The sequence below is a fragment of the Contarinia nasturtii genome, unplaced genomic scaffold (genome assembly GCF_009176525.2).
Source record: "Contarinia nasturtii isolate CC-2019 unplaced genomic scaffold, AAFC_CNas_1.1 Cnas_scaffold_220, whole genome shotgun sequence".
Classification (NCBI taxonomy): domain Eukaryota; kingdom Metazoa; phylum Arthropoda; class Insecta; order Diptera; family Cecidomyiidae; genus Contarinia; species Contarinia nasturtii.
The window spans coordinates 3,668,675-3,692,722 of record NW_022197577.1 but is presented as its reverse complement, the minus strand read 5'-3'; the positions used below and the strand labels follow the sequence as shown (position 1 = coordinate 3,692,722).

Below are 24,048 nucleotides of genomic sequence, written 5' to 3'. Positions count from 1 at the left end.
ACACATGGAAAAACAGAGATGGCGTTGTCGTAGCATGTAGCAAAATATATGTTTAACGCAATATTCGGCTTATTACATCCAAGTGAAGACAGATATATATATATATATTCACAAATCGCTCACGCGCAAACAAAATGAAGCGTCCCAAAATAAACTTATTTATTTTCACAAAATGAAACTCTATTTGATTGAAATCGCGTGTCGGCGAGTAGCAAATAAAAAAAAATCGTAAGCTGCAATGGCATGCGGAGGATGAGTGAGATATTGCGTGTATATCGGAAGCATGTAAGCAGGATATTACACATCAAAGTGAAATTGTGCTGATGAAGCTAATCTTAATTAAAAATCTATTTCAACCGTAAAGTTAAATCTGTCATTATAGCAATTAGCACATTGTCGCTCAATTGAAAAGTCAAAATGTTATTGCCCCATTCTCATGGCCAGGCCACATTTGTTCACAATTTGAATTCTATGCACACTTCGGACTTGAACAACATTGATATTGGAATAGGAACATAAAAAATGGGGCCATTTGCCACAAACCAATTCCACAAGATCGTATCCTTTGATCACATGAATCTCTCGTAGTTCGAAAATAAACAGTTGAACTGCATTATATTCTTGTCTACAACATAAAAGTTATTGATGCTTTGGCTATTTGACTTGGAAAAAGTGAGCGTCGAAAAAATAAACTCGCAAGAGAAAAGTTCGTTACGTAAGTAACTAAATAAAAATGTGAAAAATAGCATTTCATTTTTTTTATCTCGTTCATCGAGATGTTACTGGCTGCACCGCACAATGTCGTGCAAATATAGTCTCGTTGCATGACTTACAGCCGTGTTCACTTATTTTCCCTTTTTTTGTTTGATTGCTTGCTCGTTCACTTGCTCGATCTCTATTTCTTGGCCGCTCGTTACTGCGCTTATTCAATGCACGATGCAGATAGTCGACTGCAACATCACGTACGCGTACGATGAAACAAATGATACAAAGGCATAATGAATTGGGCGAATACATTGTTGCAATCAATTTGAATGCCACACAAAAAGTTTTTGCTTTCTTTCTCTTTCTCTCTTCTGTCTTGTCTCCGACCTAAATATTTCGCGCTTAGAATCGCATGCAAGTATTCACTCTGGTTTTTTTTTCTCATCCGGGAGCTTTTTCATCGTATGCACCTCACACACGTTAAATGGCTGGTCGAGTCGTGCATTTTACATCGCTTCATAATCAAGTTTTGTACATAAATATTGACTATTCAGCTTCAGTACTGTGCGAATATTTTTCGAAATGTGATTATAAATCGTTGCTTTATGATAGAAAATTATTAATTTGTCATTTTTTCACTTTTTTCTTGTTCACTTTCTCTTTCGCTGTTACCCTATCTACGTATATTTTCCAAACAAATGACCTGATGAAATGCACAATGCACATTGTGCACCAACCATAAAACATAGATATAACGAAATTGCGTAGATCACACTTTCTCTCTCCCCGCTTGTTATCAAGACAATCCTTGTGAATTATTTCGTTGTATTTTTCTCTCCCTTGACAATGAGTGCATGTACAATAGAGTGTTTCCGTAGTCAAAAAATAAAAAAATGGTAGTCGTTAATTAAAAGTGCAAAAAATTCTAAGACAAATCATGACATTTATACAAAGCATCGAATGATATTGGCACTTCCCGAAGGAAAAAATTTTTTATAGCAAAATGTGTCTAATGTCAAAATATTGAATTAGCATTATTGATGTGAACCGAGCCCTATGACATTTGACGTTCATTTCATTGGTTTTCGTAATGTCATAATCGCCGCTTCACTTATACCGAGAACACGTTCGGCGTTGTGAATAGGAAGTTTACGACATAAAGTACAGCAGTGTTAATTCCAATTCAACGTTTCAATTATTCTACGATTTTGTTAATAATTCATATTATTTTCGATATACGTGCGTTTTGTATCAATTTATTCCGAATTGTTCAACACTTGATCGATCGATTGATCCGGAGTCCAAGCAGATTGTTGAATTCAAATCACCGTGAGTAAACTTAATTTACAGTGAAAATTAAAGTGAAAAATATTGGTGAATTCATCGGTAAAAATTATTATTTTTGATGAGAAATTGCCAGCGAATACACGATTTATTCAAAATTTGAATTACTTGCTTATTCTATGCAGTTATTCATATCCTTCTTATTGTGAAATTCATTCTTATTTCATAGCACGACATATAAGCCATTTGTAACGTGAAATATATTTAAACTAGTCCAATAATTATTTAACGTTGAACATATTAACAGTAACATTACATTTTATGAAAAAAGTAATGTATTTCACAATTATTCTGCAGTACATAATTCTGTTGCGTGAGGTGGTGAAATTCATTTCAAGCAGTGATAGCCATTTTGAATTGGTTCCATTGTTTAGAGAAGAGAAACAATAACTCGCTTATCAAAGAAATGTGTTTAAATGTTTTTTTTCTCTCTAAATCACTGCCATTGTTATCAATCCGAAGATTTTTGTCATTTTTCTGTGTTGCATCACTTTGTGTGTGTACCAAAAAAAGCGATAGATTCGTGTTTTGTTGTCGTTCGATCAAATTGAATTCGAAATATATGTGAATATTTGTGTGGATTGGTTAAAAGGATTTTTCACTTTGATCGTATGTTTTGCATCTGTGCATTCGGTTGATATTTTCAAATTACATGTGAATGCTTTTATTTCAGTGCTGGTGCACATTTTTTTTTTCAATGTATATATTTGTTTATATCTAGGGGATATCCATGCGAATTAGAATTAGCACATTAGCAAAAAATAGGGAAATTTACATGAAGAAAATAGCAAAATTAGCAATAAATAGCAGAATTAGCACTGTACACGTATATACTTTAGTAAGCATTTATTCTTGAATATATTGAAATAATTAATTAAAATAAAATTCACAAAACAAACGAATTGAATAGTGTTGAACTAAAATGTATCAAAATATGTAGTTAAATACGCTTTTTCTTATTTTTAAATAAAAATATATTCAATATCACGTAACCAAGCACGTTTCATCTGTATTAACTACAATTTACGAATTGCAATCGGAAATGTAGATTTGATGACAGATTTCTTACTGAAAACGTATACGCTAGTGCCTGCTTCAAATATACACGTTGAAAGTGTCAACTTGAAACATTTACGTAAACACATTTCAGTTATTCGATCATGCTGTCAATCTGACGTATGCAATATGTTTGACGTACTAGAGAAATTAGCAAAAAATAGCAGTATTAGAACAAACTAGTAGAAATACTAGCAGAATTAGTGAAAAATAGAGAGAAATAGCGTTTATTATTATAAATTATTCGATCTGCAATTCACGGTTATCCCCTAGGTTTATATACTTTTTTTCGATCGAACATTGTTTGATGTGAAAAGTCGTCACTTTTAAATTATATGGATCAATGAAAATTCAATACAAATTCGTTTTCAAACTAAATCGAATGTGTGTGTTTTTTTTTTTCAATAGGAAAATGGCGAATCGCTTCAAGCCATCCATACCAGCGAAGGGAGAAACGAAGGATGAGATTACGACGATCAAATGTGCGCTGAAGACAATCATTCGCCCACAATTCCAGCAAGCATTGATGAGCAAAATAACGGACCTGAGTTTGCAAGCCACTTCAATTTCCTTTTTGGGCTCATTACTGTTCTTGTTCGAGGTGCAAAAGGCGTACGAGCATAGGCCTTGAGAATAATGATTTCGCATTCTTTGGTGGAAGTGGAGAAAAAAAGATCCAACTCTGCTTTAACCAAGTGCTATGGCAAAACAATCAGCCACCGAAACCGAAAAAGTCGACGTACAGACCACGAGGAAAAAAGCCACGAGGACCACGACCAGAGCTGCCAGCTATCGACCCTGAATTCAAAGCAATTGTCGAAGGTAATAAATAAAAATAGTTGATTTATTAAACAATTAAACCTCCTTATAAAATAGCGAGTTTTGACTACACAGTACACAATTTAGTTGAATTTGAAAAACATATTTTATTTTTAGGTCTTGACGACTATCATGGTATCGATTGGCCCAACAACAATGATTTCAGCAATGGCCTAAAGCATATCACCAATCAATACACAGACAACGTCGTCACCAACTCAACAACGCATCCTGACAAAAAGATCACCCAGTACTTGAGACTAAAAGTGTTCGAATTGAACACAGACGGAGAAGAGGACGCAGAGAAATTTTTGCAAAGTGACATCGAAAGTGTTGTAAAACTGATCATCAAAGAAAAAAACATCAGAGTGCCAATTCACGATCCAAACAAACTCGAACGGTGTGGCTTTTTGTATGACATGGTGAACGACCTGAATGTGTTTCCAGAAATCGATCTGCATGACCTCACGACTGACGAAAAACATTGGTTTAAGGCCATGCCAATGTTCCTATCTATGCAACGCGAGATAGAAGAGTACAACTTGGAGTGGCCATATCAGCACCGATCCAAACGAAAGAAAAGAAAGCGCAAAAAGTCAAAGCGTCGCCCCAAGCGCAAACAAATGCTCGACGATCCAAACTTTCGGCCATTCATCCGGAATTTAGTAGTGGTGCCGATGTGTGATTTTCGCCGAAAGCACTACAAAATCGATTGTTCAAGCATGCACCAAGTGTTGTCTTCGCAAGAATTGCTACCGAAAGTGGAAGTTGAAAACAAAAACGGAACAACAAGCATGGTAATTCTTCCACAAAAGGATTTCAACGCTGCGCGTGATCATTGGTGGAATCAGTATTTCTACATGCGGAAAATTCGGCGATTCGTGCGTGGAAAAAAGAAGTTTGATTTTTCCATAAACACCGATGGAATCGCTGTGTCTCTGCAATACTCGGCCAAAAAGAAGACGAATAGCACAGAATACGACCGTTCTCGCATCGTTGAAATGATTTTGGATGGCAAATTCGAAAATTTTGCAGGCGTTGATACAGGCTTGAAAAGTTGGAACACCACAGTGACACACAACATTATAACTGGCACCGAAGTAAGTTTTTACATTTATGTTGTATATGTATCAATGGAAGATAGACCGCGTAAGTGCTAAAATTCAATAACTATTCATTTATTTATTTTCAGACTAACTTCGTAATGTCGAGTAAGCAGTTTCACTGGAAAACAGGCCAAAACGTGCGAAATGCCAAAGCAAAGCGTTGGACCAAAAAGTTTACCGAAGAGGAGCGCCGAGACAGAGAGAACCGTGAGCTGTACCCGGTGATGCCATCACCAAAAGGGTCACATTGGCTGGACTACATCAAGCACCGAATCAAGATGATGAAGCATGGAATCTGCGCTTACTCGACTGCCAAGTACACTCGACTCGCCTTGGACAAACACATCAAAAGTAGTAGTGTTGTCGACAATTGGGTGGAAAAGGTTACCGATAAGCAGCCGACTTTGTTTCTTTTTGGTGCTGATGGCGAAGTACCACCTGACAGCCGAATAAGTATCAAAAAGCACGTGCGGTGTCCAGGGGTTCGTTTGACTTTGAGGTCAATAAAGAAACGTCGAGATTGTGCCATAGAGCTGGTGGACGAATGGGGATCATCTCAAACAGACGCAAGATGTATGAAGCGATTCCAAAACCAGCCCAAATCGGCCAGATTCAAGAAATGCCGGTGCATACCCGACGCCAGAACATTGCTGCCAATAAAAATTGTGTCAAAGTTGGGCAAGAAGGATCTATCGGAATTTCGATTGTTGCAACGCGCCATGAACGAAGCATTGGAAGAAAACGAGCCTTTATTGTCAAAAGTAAAAAGTTACTATAAAAACTGGCAATTAAACCTCGAATGCTCTGTGACTTGGCATCGTGACGTCGTGGCTGCTAAGAACATTCTGCTGAAAGGTAAGGCTAATTGACGATACAATTGCGATTGAATGATTGCTTAAGAAGATTCATTTGTTTGATTTTTCAGGACTATGGACATTGCTAGGACTTCCGATACCGGATGCGATCAATAGATATAAAGCCCGCGATGCTGTCGCTGAGGCCGCCGAAGTAGCCGCTGATGTCGCTGAAGCAGCTGCTGCTGCTGCCGCCAACGTAGATAATGATGTAGAAATGTTCGAGTACGACCAGCAGCCAGCTGATCATGCTGTCTAATCAGCACAACGCAAACAAAAAAAAAACAATTGTAACATTAGTTATTAAGGCTATCCCGACCATGTGGGATAGTAGCGTAGCAAAAGGTTGACACCCCATTTGGTTGTTGTTGACTGCGCAGGAGTACAAATGGGGCGTTTTTTCTTTGTAAGTAACATTCAATTTTGAAAACAGTTTTTTGCTTCGGGAAGCGTGACCATCAGTCGATGCTTTGTGTAAATGTCATGATTTGTCTTAGAATTTTTTGCACTTTTAATTAACGACTACCATTTTTTTATTTTCAGATATGAGAAACACCCTAATGTACAATAAGTAAAGTCATCAAATTTACATTACGGCAGACCGAATAAATTGCAATTTCATAGTTAATCAACAATTAAGCATTCCGTTTACAAGCATAAAAATGCAATTTTTCCTTTTTTCCATGGAAAAGAACAAATACGCTCATTCTTTGTCATTACGAATGCTTGCAACTATATACAAAAAAGAGATTTTAATGAAGCAAAAAAAACTTTTTTTTGGCAAAGTTATTTGAACATAAAGTTTCATTTGGAGTAAAAAATACAGTTGTAGTATGGATTCGCGTAATGCGATGTAATGTCTCCTCTTCGGAAGAAATTTTTTCCGGGTTTGTGTTTATGTGTGTCGGCGTCACACTGCCGTTATGTGTCGTCGGTAACGGTAAATCTTTTTTAAGCTCGAGACGCAGAACAAACAAAAAGTTCGCTGTTGGAGAAAAAAAGATTGATGAAAAAATGAACATGCGACAAATGTGACAAAGCTCGAAAATGCACTAGATTTTCCATAAGCGTCATCACCGTTGCCAAGCCAGAATCAAAAAAGGAGACAGAGAGTTTCTTGTTGATGGTTCGGATAATAATAATTTTATCTTGCTTTGCAATCACTCATTTTTACTGTGTACGTCGACAACTTTTCCGTGTCGAGGCACCCAAAAAAAAAAAAACTTTTTGGATGAGAAACAAGAAAACTGGGCACATGTACATTGATTTTTTTTTTCTTAGTTTAATGGCTTACTTTGGTATATAATCTAACCGCAATATCCTTTGATAACTTCGGTGAAGTTCTTTTTTCGCATGTTGACGTTGATCATGATCTCGAATAAAAACATTTTTCGACCATTTTTTTTACTGCCATTTCATTTTGTGTAAAGCCGTCAATACATGGATCATCATCATCAACTTAAGACATCAATTGTAACGCTTTCAAGTTGTCTTTTTTACGTTCGCGAAAAAAACTTCTTTCAAGTTATGCGGTGCAACTAAGAAAAATTCATACAAAAAGGAGGAAAAAATGCTTGACGATAATTTGGAATTGAAAAAAAAATTATCTATCGCGTGGCCTTGAGATAAAATCCGATTAAATTTCCAATTTAAATGCGTTACCAAAATCATTTTGTTACCAATATATTTTCGATGGCGGCCAAATTTCAATAAACTTTTTTAGGAGGGAGCAAATTAAAATTAATCCGGCGATAAGGAGCCCAAAAGACTTTGATACATTCAATATACACGAATAAAAGATAAAGCGAGAGCCGATTTTTGTGTGGCAATGTGCTATGTCATTGGTTTTGTATTTGTACAAGATGTTGCCGTTTTTCTAGGAACACCATCTCTCTCTCTTTCTCTCTCTCTCTCTCTCTCTCTCTCTCTCTCTCTCTCTCTCTCTCTCTGTGTGTGTGTGTGTGTGTTCTTAACGCTGAATGCGTATCGATTTTCTCTAAAACACCAGCAATATTTAGCGTTACATTGAACGGTATTTCGTCATTTTCATTAGCCTCTCACTAATGACGTCATAGTGGTATATAATTTTCTTTTTCGACACATTGGTTAACGCAAACGAGTTTGTTCATACCGCACTTCCCTTAAAGACTGACAACCAAGTATAAAACATCAGAAGAACCAAACCTGAAAAGGAAATAATATTCTTCTCCAAAAAAATGTTTCATGCTTTTTTAACTCGCCATTAATTTTTGCATGAGATTTGTCATCAATTGCGTTGTGTTCATTTGCTGCTTCATTAAGATTGTCACATTTTTAAGTGTTCTCACGCAGAAAAATACGTACTTCAAGCGACCCGATCGAAAATTGCATAGCATTTGCTGCTATCGGTGTTGCCGCTGATTTTTTTCCCTACATTTTCAATGTGCGTGTTTGACTAAGCTTCAAAAGAACAACAAACGACGAGCAAATACATGAGAGCTTAAGGCTCATTAATATTCTCTTCTTTTTATTTTCTCCTCATTTTCTCGTTTCATATAAAATGTAAACATAAACAATAAACCGTCAGATAAGCGTTCATTGTTCATGCTTGCAAATCATCGAGTCAAAGATGTGCCTTTTGGCTGTAAATGATGCACACAAGCACACACACACACACCGGCGCGTTCGCGTCAACCAACAAACCTCTACATAAAGATAATAAGTGCAGAATGAAAGAGCCATCTGAAATTTATACATAAGCTATTATATATGTATATAGCTCGGGTTTTTTTTAATGAAAGTGGCCGGGAGCTTTGTTTTTGAAGAAACTCAACTTGAATTTGAATTTCCCGAAAAATGTGCAAAAAGGGACGAAATAGGATGGAGAAAGAGAAGTAGAGAAGGAATAACAAAAGAATAAGAAAATAATTTCGTTGTGATGTGCTGTGCATGGTCTTTTTTTTCGCTCGTTGTTTTGTATGTGCGTGTATCATTATTTTTGTTTAAAAACGTTCGTTTTTGTTTAGCATATAGCTATGTTTGACGTTCTGAAAATCCACGTCCGTTTTTGAACTATTGTTAACCTAGAGAAGTTTGAAATGAATGACATACAACAGCATGTTTGGGCCGAACGAGCCATACATTTTCGGCTACCTCTTACATTAAATATAAAATGATAAAATATTCCGTTTGTGTACGAAGAAGTGAGTAAGTCTGCGCTTCATTGCCAAATGCTCAAAATTATAATGAACAATATAGCGAACACGACGAGTCAAAAACGAACGAACAAATGAATCAACAACTGAAACAATAACGATGTTATTGTCTGATTAAAAATAAATTATGTGCAAGATAAATTGCGAAAAAGCTCGACTACAAACTCTCTAATTATTTTTTAAAAACACACTTTGAATTCGAATTTAAATTACCGGAACCAAACAACAAAGCAAAATGGAAGCGAGCTGAGCCAAAAAGTAAAAAAAAAAACTCCAAACAGAAAATGCAGATAAATAAAATAAATTCAAATGAGCGAATTACTGAAAATAAATAAACCTTATCTGTTTTTTTGTTCGTTAAATTATTTATATTGTTGTGGGAAATAATCATTTTTGATATATATAATATAAATTACGATCCGGTATCACGAATGCAACAGTTTGTAAAAACCAAAAATCGAGTACCATAACTAATTCCGTTGTTAGTGAGTGGAAAAATGGAGATAAATACTTACGCTCTTAACATTATGTTTGAACAGTACAAATTCCAGATTTGTCGAACAATGATATCCCTTAATGTTAAGCTGACGCTGCAAGGCAGAAAAAAAATGATTGTCGATTTGCGATTGCAATTTTAAAAGTGATTGTTTTTGTAGTTCAACACTGACCAGTGTGTGATTTGTAACAAGTGTTTTAACGGAGTTATTTGTTGTTTCGTAAACGGCTAGACCGCCATCATCCGATTGGAATACAAATTTGGTACGAGAAACCCATGTCGGTTGCAAACGATTCGGTGATAGGTCATTTTGTAAATATTCATCTAAAAGCATGCGACGACCTGACCAATACAGCAGCTCGTCTACATATCTACAAACGAAAATATGAAGTAAGCGCAAAAAAACAAAACCACATTGCAATTGAATAGATTTTACCCTAATAGGTAAATTGCAGTTACGATGCCAGCTATCACAAAGCCGATTACTAGTAAGGAAAATATTATACTCTTCCAGTTGTGTGTTTCGCCATAATCGAGCTCCTGCAATGGAAAATATTGAACATTGTCGATTTTAAACGCGGATAGATGGTAAAAATTGATTCGAATTGGTGACATGTCTGGCTTTTGGGTACTTACGTCTAATTTTTCTTTTGGATCTGAAACTTGTAGAGTTTCGTCTGGGGGCAGACGCCATGATCCTCCACCGCTACCACCTCCACGATCTGAAGTCACATTCGCATGCATTGCACAGGCTCAACGAGCCTATGTTAAAACCTACTCTTTGGTACGCCACGCTTGCCGTTTAATTTTGGGTGCTGTCAGTGACGATGGTCGGCGCCAATCACTGCAATTTAAAACGAAAATTTGTCTTTTTACTTTTAACCATATAATTTATTTGTTGGTTTTAACGATATAACTATTTTCAATGTGACGAAATTCTGACCGTATCACGTGATTTTAATTATAGAAAGTCCAGCAAATTCCGAAAACTTGTCGAAGAATCGACAAAAACCAAAGAAACTAATTACACTTTCAGTTTGAATGATTCCAATTAAAAGCTTAAACTTCATTATTTGATGTTTGCATCCTTTTGAATTATAAATTAAAGTAAACAAAAAAGTAAATGGCTGAAAAAATCTGTGTTTTGTTTTTCAAAAGAGTATTTGGTATGAAAACATTTATTCCCAAATGGAAAACAAGCGCGATGTCGGAAAGTTAATTTCAGAAAAAAAGAGCGAGAGAATGAGTTAAGCAAACGACTGTACAAACTGCCAACTCAACTGCACTCACTGCCACTATATTCTCATTAGTAAATTTACTCGATTGTTTGTTTATGTGTGCATGTATTTTCGTTTTTGGCAGCGAATACACCAAATTATTTCTTTGGGTTTTGTATATAAATAACAAAGTGCATTCGCTCAAACGTACGAGCAGGTCGTTATGACCTTTAATTTATTGCAGCAAACTATTCTATGAATTTACACCAGACATTATGCTGTTATTACGAAATGCGACACAAATGTCAAGCAGTTTTGGAAATACGATTGTGGTTTTGTTCACGTTGCTACCGTAATTCACATCGCAATTTATACTTTCTAACTATATCAACGACGCGACTTATTTGCTTTTCTTACATCACGAGAAACAAGTTTCGTAACAATGCAATGAACAATGTAGACTAAACAAGGAATGAAATACAGTAGTTACAAATGAAGAAAAAAAAAAACAAAAACATTGACATAATGTGCCAAATTGTGTTTTTTACACCCACAAATCTGCTTCTTTTCAGATTCTTATCGAGAAATGTTTATTTAAAATACACGCTCATGTATTTTATTGTTAAAGTTTAGTGATGAAAAGATCACCCGTTGTTTTCGCTTTTGTATTTGTTTGTTGCTTTGGAGCGGAATGACACTTTTTAAGCCATTCCCTTCAAAACTGTTTATCTATTTTAATGTAAAGGGGAATATGTGGAATAATACTCGGACTTTTCGAATTAGTGACTTTTTGCATTTAGTCTTTACGAAAATGCATTTATTATCGACAATAAAAAAAGACGGCATTTAAACCAAATTCAATTTTTTTTCATCGGACGGAAATGCATTGAGCTGTCGAGTCACAGTGTCTCCTTGGTTGGCTGCATGACTGACTATGTGCAAAAGAACCTGGAATTGGTTCAATTTTTGAGTGAAGCAAGAAAAAAAAGTGTAACAAAAAACAATTATGTTGCAGCAATTGCGAAACAATGTTAATGTAAAAGTGTTAAACAGTGACAGGATGTGCATGTGATGTCTCCATGATGTCACATAATGAAAATAAGTTCTTTTTTGGTAAACATGAAGCGACTGGATTGAACCAACAACATCGGTATGGGTGTGTGTGAGTGCGCGCGCGTTCAACACAGATGGATTGGTGCAGTGCCACAAGTCTGTCTCTGTTTTGAACGCATTTCAAATTTCATGCCAGCAAAAAGTAGCGAACATAGAATTATGTCAGCAATAAATTGAATAAATATATAATATAAGCAAGGGACGAACAATGTTGAAGCTCATAAACAAAGAGATAGAAACGTTTATTTCGATATTGTCCGAATAATAGAGCCATTAATTCAAGGTCAAGGCTTTTTGCCAATAGCGACGGACATTTCTCATTGTCGCATGTTAAATGAAGATACTTTTATAGAAGCAATTGTACGCACCCACTTTTGTGACAGTTAGAACTTTTTCAAAGTGCAATAAAAATGTTAAGAGATTTATGCGGACGCGCATACAAAACGGAAATGCGGTGCAAAATTTTTCGATTTATAATTCATATCAAGTAGCGGAAAACTTTTGCCATTTCAACTCGGTGCTACAAAATGGCATGGGCATGAGAGAATAAGCCATTGCGACCTCAATAAAAGAAATTTTGGTTACGACGAGATGGTTGACTTAAATCTGAAAAAAAAAAAAAATCATCAGCCGCTCGTATATGTAAGAGTTCATTTACTTGTCGGGGTGTTGGAATGTATATTGGCACGAATCTTGCATGCAAAATGTTTGTGCTGCATTACAATATTTTTCATAGCGGTAAACTATATCAAACGCAACTACATCAGCAAAGGATGAACTGATATAAGTTCGCGAAATCACGTAAGAAAATAGCAATCAAAATGGTTTTATTATTCTTGTTGAATATATGTAGCCATATAAATATTGAATGGAGATAATTTACGTAAATGGATGTTTTCTCTCGCTCTATCGGGCGTGCATCAAAGTGCTTTGTATGCCTTGTTTCCGACAACGGGGTTAATAATTTTTATGCTTATGAAACAAAGAAAAAAACTCGTTCACATACACAAACAAAATCCATACAGCACACACATGAAGACATTATATTCAAACCGAATAAATGAAGCCCCAAATACGACGAGCCTGGAATTGAAATGGCTGGGGGATTCAATGACATTGCAGAAACCATACCAATTCGAAAATGTGTATATTTTTGTGTTTCCTTTTGTGCATTCAGGTCGAGATATTTAATAAGTTTCTTGTGTATTTCCATATATGTACGCTTCTATACGCTTTTGGCAACAGTAAAACTATTTGTTTAGATGAATATATGCCGAATGCACGCAAATAAAGACAACCCAAACCAAATGACGTCACCGCTTAACCCGAAGTATCTAAAGAACCTACAATGTCGGTTTCGTATTTCTTTTTTTTGTTTTATTTTGGTGCGAATGTCACATGCCAGCGATTATAACACGGTGACTCAATTTAAGTACAATCTACCACAGCTGAGATTCCCAAGAGCTCAACACTCAAGTTTGTGGTATATTTATTTGCTGCTACAACTACCGTTGCTGTATTAATAGTTCGTTAAGTGCAACATCTGTGCCGAACTCATCGAATTGATTACTCTTTGTTCAATTTATCTTTTATATTTGAACTTTGATTCGTTCGACATCTTTTTTCTTCTTCAAGTATTTCGTGCTGTTGCCACTATTGGTCTTGCTATCGCTGATGTTGTTAGTATTTGACGTGCCGTCAGAGAGTGCAAGAAGAAATCACGTCGATTGAAATTATTTTCAAGGGAATGATTTCGATGATATCATCATTCTTGTCTTTATTCCCATTTGTCTGTTTTCGTTTTCATATCACATTTCTTAATCTCGCCTTTTTTGCACGTAAGAATCTCTCTTCTTTTTTTTCCAACGAAAATGCAGCGTGACAACACTATTTAATTTTCGTAGCATTGAATGATGGGGTATCTTTATAACGCTGAAATGCATATTTCATGAAGTGTTTGTTGAATTGGTGTTAAGGCGCCAATATCAACACTGTAACAAGGCGCCAATATCAACAATGGTTGCATGATTGAAGACATTATCAACTATATATCCCATAAATTCGACAAATCACTCCCACAAAATTGACTAAACCGAATCAAGTCATCAAGTTCATAATATTTGTCAGCAAAAAAAAAACACATTTGTGAGAGGAGGGGAAAATTACCATCAATAAATAGCCGAATTCTTTTCGATTTTGTCATGCATGAATATCGTTCTGTATGATTCTAATCAATCAAATCCATTCAATGCAGACACCCAAAATTCGGTCGCATCTTATTTCGCTCCTTGTGTTTGAACACTATGAATGTCATTTAAATTTGTCAGAACAAGTCCGGAATATAGCAATTTTCGTTCACATTTTTCTCAAAAGCGTGTATAAAATAGAATCACAATAAACGCCATTTAGATGCATTCCCCAGCTCTATCGTTTTAGATCAACTGATCGGAACTAATGGAGTATGACGATCGATCGGATCGAATAATAAGATTCTGAACGTGTAAACTATTACGTATTTGTCATTTCAATAATGAAAATTTATCAGATTTTTATGTGTGGCATTTTTATTTAAACGTGCGTATCGAACATTCTCGACGACTATCTCATGCATCGTTCGATGTGAACGATTTGCTCATTTGAGCTCACATACCGGAAAGTGTCTGATGGTGTGCAGACAATCAATGGAAAAGTTGTTATTATCACGAAGCAGATAGTTCTCGATTGAAGCATAAGAAGCAATGTGGAATGGTACCGAACGGTTATAAAAGTAGCACCGAACGAAAGAGAGAAAAAAGTATATGATTTAAACTTCTTCGCTTCGAATTTATATCTATTGTACGTGAGGAAAAAGAGACTGTGTTCATTTTTCTTCTTCTTCTTCTTCGTTGACCTCACCAACTACATGGCAACCTTATTCGATGCACCATTGATCTACTATGTTATTTCATTCGGTCTTTTTTCTAAGCGAAAAATTTGTATTTCGAAGAAGAATGTCGCTTGTTTGGTTTCATTTATTTTACTCGTTTATTCTTTCCGTTCGGTTGCTTTGCGATATTATAATATTTTTCATTATCAGTTCAACGTTGAGGTGACGAACCTTTTGAATGTATAGCAAAACTATGGCCATTTCCATCGTTGCTTCACATCGCATTCAAGTCACACACACGCATTTTATTTTCTATTCAAATCGAATCTTCTGTTAAATATGATATAAAATGTTTATCTCTTCTTGTTTTCTCGTCCATTTTTTTCGCTTTCTACTTTCGTTGTCGTCTATTGTAAATTCTGCTATCATGCTCAATGAGCCTCAAACTGACGACTTGTGAAAATAAGAAAATATTCTATATTTTTGCTGCCTTCATGGTTTCATATTTCTCATGTATTTGCAATAGATCCCGAACAATACTCAACACAAAACCAACTACTTCCAATCAAGAATACGTCGCGCATGAAGAAGATAACGACAACGAGGGAGGGCAAAAAAGAAAGCATCATCCCGAAAATGTAAAGAAACTAATTTTGAATGGAATGCGGACAAATATCGCGTGAATATGGCATAAATTTTACAATGCTGTTACATATCTCTTTGGTCGAGTGTTTGGCATGCTACTTGAAATTGTTGAAGCTTTCATAAGATATTCACGAGCCAGCGCATAAAAAATGTACGCGAATACTCTATTTTTTTCTGTTTTTTATGGTTTTGGCTTTTTTCTTCTTTGAATTATCTCTCTCCCTCTCACTGTGTCTTTCTCCTTAACTGTGTTTGTTTACATGCATTTGATTTCACTCGAATATGAAATGAGCATTGAATAGCGCACTTTCATTCGAAGTAAATAGAATATTTTGAATGTTCAGCGAAATCTTATCGCAGTCACTTTTGAAAATTAGATTTGAAATAATGATTATGAAAAAAGGAAGGAATTTTTCTTTCTTCATGGCATTTTTTTTATTTGCTATGATGAAACGCAGATGCTGGGATTGAGACACTTAAATATAAACTTGACAGAGAATAATATACGACGCGCGCGGAGAGAGAGAAAGAGAGAGGCCAAAGATTCTTAAACGTTACACCATTGTAAATAAAACGAGTTTAAAATATGTATAAAGAAGCGAAAGTGAATAGCATAGAAAGCCTTGCGTAGATGTCGAAATAGGAGTGCAAGCGCCGAAATTGCTGACTGATGAATAAAACAACCGAATAGAAAAACAAAACACAAATCCCATATTCTTTACAACGCATTTTTAAGCAGTGTACGATGAAAAATCACACGTTTGCAAATAAAAATTTGCACCGAAGAATTTGTCGCTTTGGGTCTCAATATTATTTCTATTTTTATTGTGCACCAAAAATACTGCTGATTCGTTTTTTTATGCTCTTTTTCTCTCGAATGCGCGGACTCAAAAAAATTAGCGCCACGGAAAAAAATTTAGCACATGCACAACGCGCGCAGACACACTCAGACGAACAAACACGAGAGTGTTTTTCTTTTTGTAAAATGCGCGTATTTTTGTTCATCAGTGATACAAAATATTTTGTTACGTATGAACATGTTGTTTACATTCCGCTCCCATTGCGGGGAAACGTCCATTGTAAAAAAGCTACTGTGATTACTTTTAACGAGTGTTTTTTTTTGTGTTTTTATGACGGACGTATTCATCGAAATATGATTATAAATTTTTTTGCAGCTGGTATTATAATTTAAAATGCATTTTCATATCTTTTTAACGGATAATCCTGCATTTTGACATTAAAAAAAGAATTAAAATAATGTATTCACAGACAGATTCATCCATCCATCCACTTCTCTTGAATTTAGACTTATGATGGGTCAAAAATATTCATATAAACTTAAAGAGCGAACGATCGAAGCTAATTCGTTGTCGAAATTTGGTATTTTAATTGTGAAATTTCGTTGCTTGTGACACATCTCAAATTTATTTCAATTTCTCTGAAAACAAAAGTTTTATTTATTTCGATGCTCGTCTCTTTCATAATTTAATGGATGCATCGTGTTTATTTTCGTACTACGTAATGCCATTCTTTTCTACTACTTTCATAATGAATGTCTCGTAAATTGTTGTGTTATGCATACGTTTCACAAACCATCCATAAATAAAAGTTGTATGCTATTTATATGCCGTCAACGGATTAAAATAGATTATGGAGGACAGTGACGCGTTCAGTATGTTTGCTTTTGCTTACGCATTGTTTTCGTAAAAATCAATTTTGGTTTTTCATAAAATAAATTTGCTGACTTACGAAAAGAAAAAGTTGTTGTTAGTTTAGTTCAGATTTGCTATTTTCGTAAAATTGTCTATGCCCATGAATGCTAGAATGTATAAAATTTCCGCATACTTTCTTGGCATAGTTTTGATATTTATTGTGAGTGGGAGTGGTGATAAGTTTTTTCTACTGAGTAGAAAAGTTGTTCGTAAATACTTATCAGTTGATGAAGAATGTTGCGTATTTTATTTCTCAGCTAATGAAATAACAAACGATGATGTTTGCTCATACTTTGTGCCCGAAACTTAAGCTAGGAAAATCCATACGAAATGAGAACTATGAAAGGTTAAGTGTGAGACGCACACATACATCAAACTATTTTATTAGTTTCAACTTTGAGGTTGGTGTTTTTTGCCTTTGCCATTTTGGCCTATCTTCTTATGGTGTGTGGTGTGAAAAATCAGATTTAAAACAAAAAAAACTAAAACATTCTGAAATGCGCCATATTCTTCATTTGCTTTTGAAGATAAAATGCGAATAATTTGCCGGAATTATTAAAATTTTATTACCGCATTTTATGCATAGAGAATGAAAATGTTGTGTTCACTCCATTTGGTCGAACGATCCAATTTGGTGTGTAATGCTATATTTTTGCAAATAAGTTGCAACGAAATTTCTGCATTTAATGTAACATATTATGTTTAGAATGGGAAGTAATGAGCACATAAAGTGGAATTTTAAAGAATTTTCCATGTGATAGTAGTAGCATTTGGAAAAAGTTTTTCTTCTTCTTCCATTTTGTGGTTCCACAAAGTACATATAAGCACGCTTTGGAGCAAAAAAATAATTTCTCATCGCATGAAATGTCGATCCAATTAAAATATATATGTACTTTTAAAAAGTTTTGTGACGGCAACATATGCTGTATATTCTTTTTCTCATTATCGAGACATAATATTCTTTCAACAACTGTCTGAAAACTATTTACCAGCAGCGGCCGTCGCTAGGATTCATCCATGTTACAATAATATTATGCTGATGAAAGCACATGCTTGCGTGCAATGGATTCCATAAAATACCACCGTTCAATTTATCTTGAGCAATGAAAAGCTCATCCGTACGTACGACGCACCACTACAAATCGGAACAACAGACTGTTGAAACGAAATTAAGACAGAGCCGGATAAACACATAGAGAGAGAGAGAGAGCGCCCGCGAATGAAGTACCAAAAACAGCTTTGTTACAGTTCATATAGTACAGATGATGCACCGTACTTCATTTTCATAACAAAAAACAAAGTAATTAATTACATCTACTCCACATGTGCACTCATCAACTTAGGCACACTTCATTCTGTTACTCGAACATCGACCGTCTTGAATGTAGAAAAATGACTCTTTCTCCCCTATCAGTTATGTATTTGTGTTCGAATCACTAAAAATGAAGCCATTAATTACATCTGAGCATTTTGAGAACCACATGCAATCACAGACATTCTTTGAGCATAACACCCAAGTGTGTATATGCAATACACACCAATGCTATGAAGCATGAGCAACAACAACATCAACAACCTATCGTATGGCAAACTTTTTGAAGATGAACATTTTTGCACCTCGTACTTGTGCAATGTGAAACTTCAAGATGAATGTAAAATGAGAATGCAAACAAATTTCGCTGAACTTGAAACTTGTCGAAACATTCACTTGAACATTTCGACCAAATGCAAAACAAAACCAATTGAGATTGACACTACACGTTTTTGCTTGTGTATCATCTTGACTCTGCGGAAAACTTGCTCATGATAATTTATTTCGGTTTTTATTGGCATGCAACATTGAAACCAATTTTTATATACAAACAAATCTAACATACATATGAATGAACATATTTGCAGCAGCAACCTTCAAATTCAACGTACTACATTAAGTTTTGAAATGTGGTGCAATTGGTTGGAATATGTATATACTTTTCGTTTCATTTTCAAAGCTTGACAAAACTCTATGTGTATTTTTAGATGAAAAATTGTTCATTTTTACCCACTCATACATAATCCATTGACCACGAAACTTTCACGAAGTGAATTTTGTGTGCGGTAGCACATCATAAAAAAAATGACACGACCACCACGAGGTGGGTGGAGACAAGTTACAATCAATATTGACACAGTAAAACTTCGAAAATTGAAATGAAACCTTATACAAACACATTGCCATTTGATTTTCACAAAAGCAATTGAATGAAACCCAGATAATTCATGTATACAATATATAAGTAAGCCATTTGTAAGTCGATTATATTGTATTCAATGAACACATTGTTCAGCAGCATGAAGTAGATGGAATGTGATAGCATGGAATATTTGATTGAATTGTAACATTGGCAAACATATAGATTAGTGAGCTTGAAATGATAATAACTAATGAGAAAATGATTCATAAGTGCTCGATTAATGTTTGACTCAATTGGGTATTTTCTATACAAAAGTCGACACAGTATTTACCACACTAGGTTCTGATGTGTCTCTGCCATTTCATTTATCAAAACATTTTCCATTTTTTTAAAAAGAGGGATTTTTTCCCATAGAAAGACACTTGAAAAAGCCAAGGCATATTATGATAACACGTCAACAGATTCTGAATTTCGCATTTATGTCTCTGAATGTGCGCGCTAAACCTCCCTTCCATTCGAATGCCATTCGAATAACTGAAATAGACAACGAAATGAAAAATGATTTTTTTCCATCGATCGAATAACAACATCTGTTTGTTCAAGCAAAACCATCGTCAAACATTTCTGTCGTCGAACGATGATAAATAGACGTAAAAATTATGCACAATCAAATACAAATCAATCAATAACTATTTCCACTAGTGTAGCCACTTCGATATTCATGAATTCATAAGGACTAGAGGATATTCAATGGTTTTTTCCTATTTTTGGTCGCAACTACTGAGCTGTACACAACCGGCTAAGCCTATGAAGAGACAAAATGCGAATTCCCCTCATCTGTGCCATCTTGTATTCCATAGTTGAACTCAATTTAGTTACAATGAATTGAATCGAAAAAGAGAAAAAAAACAACAACAGTAACATGGCTACATAGATCTGTTGACCAGTGAGATACGTATAGCAATGGAATGAAAGAATGAAGAAAGCGTATATGTGTATGTATGCATCAGCACGCATAGATGTACAGCTCTGTGTGGCCGTGCTATTGTTGTTGTTTTTTCACTTTTTCATTTCAATGCTACAGAATTAAATTCAGTTTTTGCATCTAATTCACACTAAAATCAGATGGCGCTCATTAGCGAGATTCGCAAAAAAAAGTCTCCAATCTCATACAAATATACACCGGCTGGCTGTACACGACTTAAGAAATGAATCTATATACCATTTTGAAATTATTTCATCTTGACAAACACTCTCAGTTCGCACCGAAAGATGGGAATGCGGAGCACAGCTGATTTCTATCTTTAGAAACATAGAATATTCTTCTATAATCTCGTTTGCATACTTCTCCCTTTTTCCACGTCGTTTCGTATTTCATTTCATTAGATCCTTTTGAAGACGACCGATTCTAACGAAAAATAGAAGACGAACGAGATGATTCGAATGCGATTTTTCAATATGCAAAAGAGCATCCATTTACAGAATATCTTAAAATACCCGGCTGGAATAAAAGTTATCCACTGTTCGGCCCATTGGATACGTGCTGCGAAGCCAAAAGTGTATCAATTCGGGGAAAAATTGAAAATTCATCGTCTTTGCGCATTTATATACCATTGAAGTATTTTCTATACTGAATTATTTACCAGTTTACTCATTGAAAGCGGCTATAAAGAGACTGTACCAATATTATTACATTCAAATATGAAACACTTGATACATAATTTTCAATTAGAAAAATGAGTAAGCGAATTTTAAAAGACAAATGGCATATATTTGTACAATAGATTTTTCATTTCAATTGAAATCATATTGAATCGAGTCTTATTCTGAGATATTTGGCATTTTTCGACCTCAAAAATTACTTCAACAAAGTTGTGTAAAATTCATTGTTAAAAGTTTTATTATTATTTTTGCTCTTTTTTGTACTCCAAACTATTTAAACTTTTCCCAATCGTGTTAAACAGTATTACTTTGACATGAACTGTACAAAAATCTTCATTTATCAATTATTTTTTCACATGCTTTCTCAATCTCCTTTTCTCTCTGTTTTGAGTTAATACCAAATTGTTTTTCACTTCATAAATTTCTTGTCGACTACTAGATTCCATAACTTATTCCCGACATTTTTTTTCTTTATTTTAATTGATCTATCGAACGTTATCTTGCGTTGTTTATAAGGTGAAAGTAGAATTATTGGATTATAATTTATCGTCCTATCGTTTTCATCGTTGATAATAGATTTACGTCTTTTATTTCAACTTTCGTCACATTCAAGATGTGAACAAAATCGATAAAATTATGCTATATAAATTCCATTGGTGATACGTAAACTTTTATTGTTCACTTTCTTTTCGTCATTTGAACTAAATTGGTCTGATGGGCCACATTATGCTTCCGTTTTGTTTTTTCATTAAATAGAAAAAAAATACGATGTGTATGGCCATTGTGCCCACTGCAACTGGAAATGGACCAGAAACCGAACAAAAGCCAAATTTATTGGGATATAAAAGAAAATAAATGAGTCAAGAGAAGAAAAATGAATATGAGCGCTTTTCTGCCACGGCCGCCTCTCTCTCTCTCAAATGAAATTCTTCTTGTTTCCACGCTGTATTTATCGGTTGTTATTTTATTTTTCTTCTTCAGACAATAGTCACCATACTGCTTAAATGTTATTTCTTTTATGTTATTTACTTGAAACTGCCGATAAGAATACAGAGATGTGATTGAAAAAAAGGCAAGCCAAATTATTATCAGTCACGTTGCCATGATATTCTTTTTTTTTATATTCCTCCTATGATTTTCATATTTATCTCTTGTGTCGCGCTCATTTACACATTTTGTTTTTATATCCATCGGCTTCAGGCATTATATCCGTATATAATGGGAAAATGTTTTAAAAATGCTTTCCGAAACTCATTCAAAACAATGTTTTCTTTACTTTTTGATAGAACAATGACTTTTTCAAGAGTTTTACATGAACAAAATGCGATGAAATCTGTCTTGCTGATAAAATGTGAGCAGTTTGTGAAAATCGACTGCACAAAATCGGCAGACATTTATTTCAGTCACATGGAAAAAGTCTAGGAAAAAGTGAAATGAACATGATCATATGTATATTTTTTTTGTGTTTGATTGCAATGGAAAAGGCGGAACAAATGAGCTCATCATTTGTGTAAGCGGTTTTGGCCACACTTTAGTATCATGCCATCTTTAGTTTCAAATTCTAATGAGGACAAAATACAAGATTACAACATGATTTGTTCGGAAGCAGTTTAGCAAAAAAAAAGTAAACCGTATCGTTGACTATATATGTTTTTAGCTAAATGTGCCTTTTTGTAATGGCACAAACCGCAATAAACGAATTCTGTCGGAATAACACATGTACAAAGACTTGATCAACTTCTTGTTATAATATGGTCGAGAGGCTCGAGCTAGATATTAAAGGAGAAAAAAGCGCCCGACACATCTCTCGCATATTATATAAGTGGGCAATGAATGCCAGAAAAATTCAATTCCAATTCCAAAGAAAATATGAAATATTGTAATATTTTGAATTGCTCTCAGTTGGGCGTTGTTCGGTTTGACGCAGATGTAAACTTCAAACTACAAAGTGTATTCGATTAAACGATACGAACTTGCTACGAATAACAACTATCACATAAAAGCGAAAGTTTATGTTGTTCATCACTTGCTCTCGCTCTTTTTTTGTTCTTTTATTTGTTTTCTTTGTCGTTGCTTCTTTCGTTGTAGAAACTTTATATTCCTAACACTTTCAGCCTGACATTCCAAACTGCCTGAACGAAAACTTATTGTAATCAAAAATAAGAAAATTGTAACAAAAAGAATGTCGGAACGAGCTGCTTTCTACATCCTTTTTTTAAATGAGAAAAGAACTGCTAAAAAGAAGAATATAGACCGGGAGAGGAAGACTGAGAAACAAGAAGGAAGGAAGATGTAATTCGGATTCTGTTTTCCGAATCATAACTATTCTCATTCGAGTAAAAAGAAACCAACCACACAATCGCGATGCATTTTATATTTTCAGTCATTTAAATATCATTAAATTTATTGCATTTCCGTTTATGCAGTAAGCTGGAAAACCGTTTATAAAATGCAACATCATATTGAATTATTATATGGGGTGTTGAAAGTTGATTTATTTGTTTGCAAACAGAATATTGTTTCGCTTTAATTTCGGCGAGCATCGAAAATCTACGGCACAAATTAGAATATCAACTAGCTTAATATAATAAGTGCTTAATTTGAATACTTTATTGAATTTAAAGTAAATGGAAGTAATTTCCGAAGAATTTTCGACGAAATCTCTACTTTTCGAAAATTAAAAATAAAAGATTTATTAGCACTTTTAAAGAATTCGTTACGCTTTTTTTTATTTGGCGCCTTTTTGCCAAAGTAACAAAAAAAACCCAAACTTTTTATCTTGCGAAAAAGTTCTGTTAATTTAAGGGGTGCTTAAACTTTTTTTCCGACTTAATACGATCGTCTTTTCTTATTCTTATCGTTTTCTGACAAAAATTGTCCAGAATCATCCTGATATTTCGTGTTAATGAAAATAAAGCATTTTTTCTCTACAATCTTCGAGATGTCCCCTTTTTCTGTGCTACTTTCGATTGATGATGTACAACTTTGTTTTTCTTCGAAATAGAAGTGAAATTCGGTCGGTCATTTTAACTTTGTACATGGCTTAACTAAAAACAAAAACTTTTCGAAAGGCGATGAAAGAGCA

The 24,048-nt window shown here is 34.7% G+C and overlaps 2 protein-coding genes across 8 annotated transcripts in view; one reads left to right on the top strand and one right to left on the bottom strand.

The window, feature by feature from the left end:
* The window catches only part of LOC116337124 (inactive dipeptidyl peptidase 10), an 82,719-nt gene that overhangs the window by 31,564 nt on the left and 27,107 nt on the right, over positions 1-24,048 (bottom strand). For all 7 annotated transcript variants that reach the window (XM_031761459.1, XM_031761457.1, XM_031761458.1 and 4 more), the window contains exons 3-6: positions 10,211-10,418; positions 10,011-10,114; positions 9,747-9,945; positions 9,594-9,668 (exon numbers count right to left, since the gene is read on the bottom strand). In XM_031761459.1, the coding sequence (XP_031617319.1) occupies positions 9,594-9,668; positions 9,747-9,945; positions 10,011-10,114; positions 10,211-10,318 (486 nt within the window). In that variant the 5' untranslated portion in view covers positions 10,319-10,418. The remainder of the gene's footprint in view (positions 1-9,593; positions 9,669-9,746; positions 9,946-10,010; positions 10,115-10,210; positions 10,419-24,048) is intronic.
* LOC116337125 lies at positions 1,700-6,169 on the top strand. The gene is made up of 5 exons (XM_031761465.1): positions 1,700-2,034; positions 3,514-3,927; positions 4,042-5,024; positions 5,117-5,885; positions 5,956-6,169. The coding sequence occupies exons 3-5, from the start codon at positions 4,344-4,346 to the stop codon at positions 6,141-6,143; spliced, it is 1,638 nt and encodes a 545-aa protein (XP_031617325.1). The 5' UTR covers positions 1,700-2,034; positions 3,514-3,927; positions 4,042-4,343; the 3' UTR covers positions 6,144-6,169.

Coding starts and splice junctions, on each gene's coding strand:
- LOC116337125 (XM_031761465.1), top strand. CDS start 4,344: ATGGTGAACGACCTGAATGTGTTTCCAGAAATCGATCTGCATGACCTC. Junction 5,025..5,116: donor ACATTATAACTGGCACCGAA/GTAAGTTTTTAC, acceptor ATTTATTTTCAG/ACTAACTTCGTAATGTCGAG. Junction 5,886..5,955: donor TAAGAACATTCTGCTGAAAG/GTAAGGCTAATT, acceptor TTGATTTTTCAG/GACTATGGACATTGCTAGGA.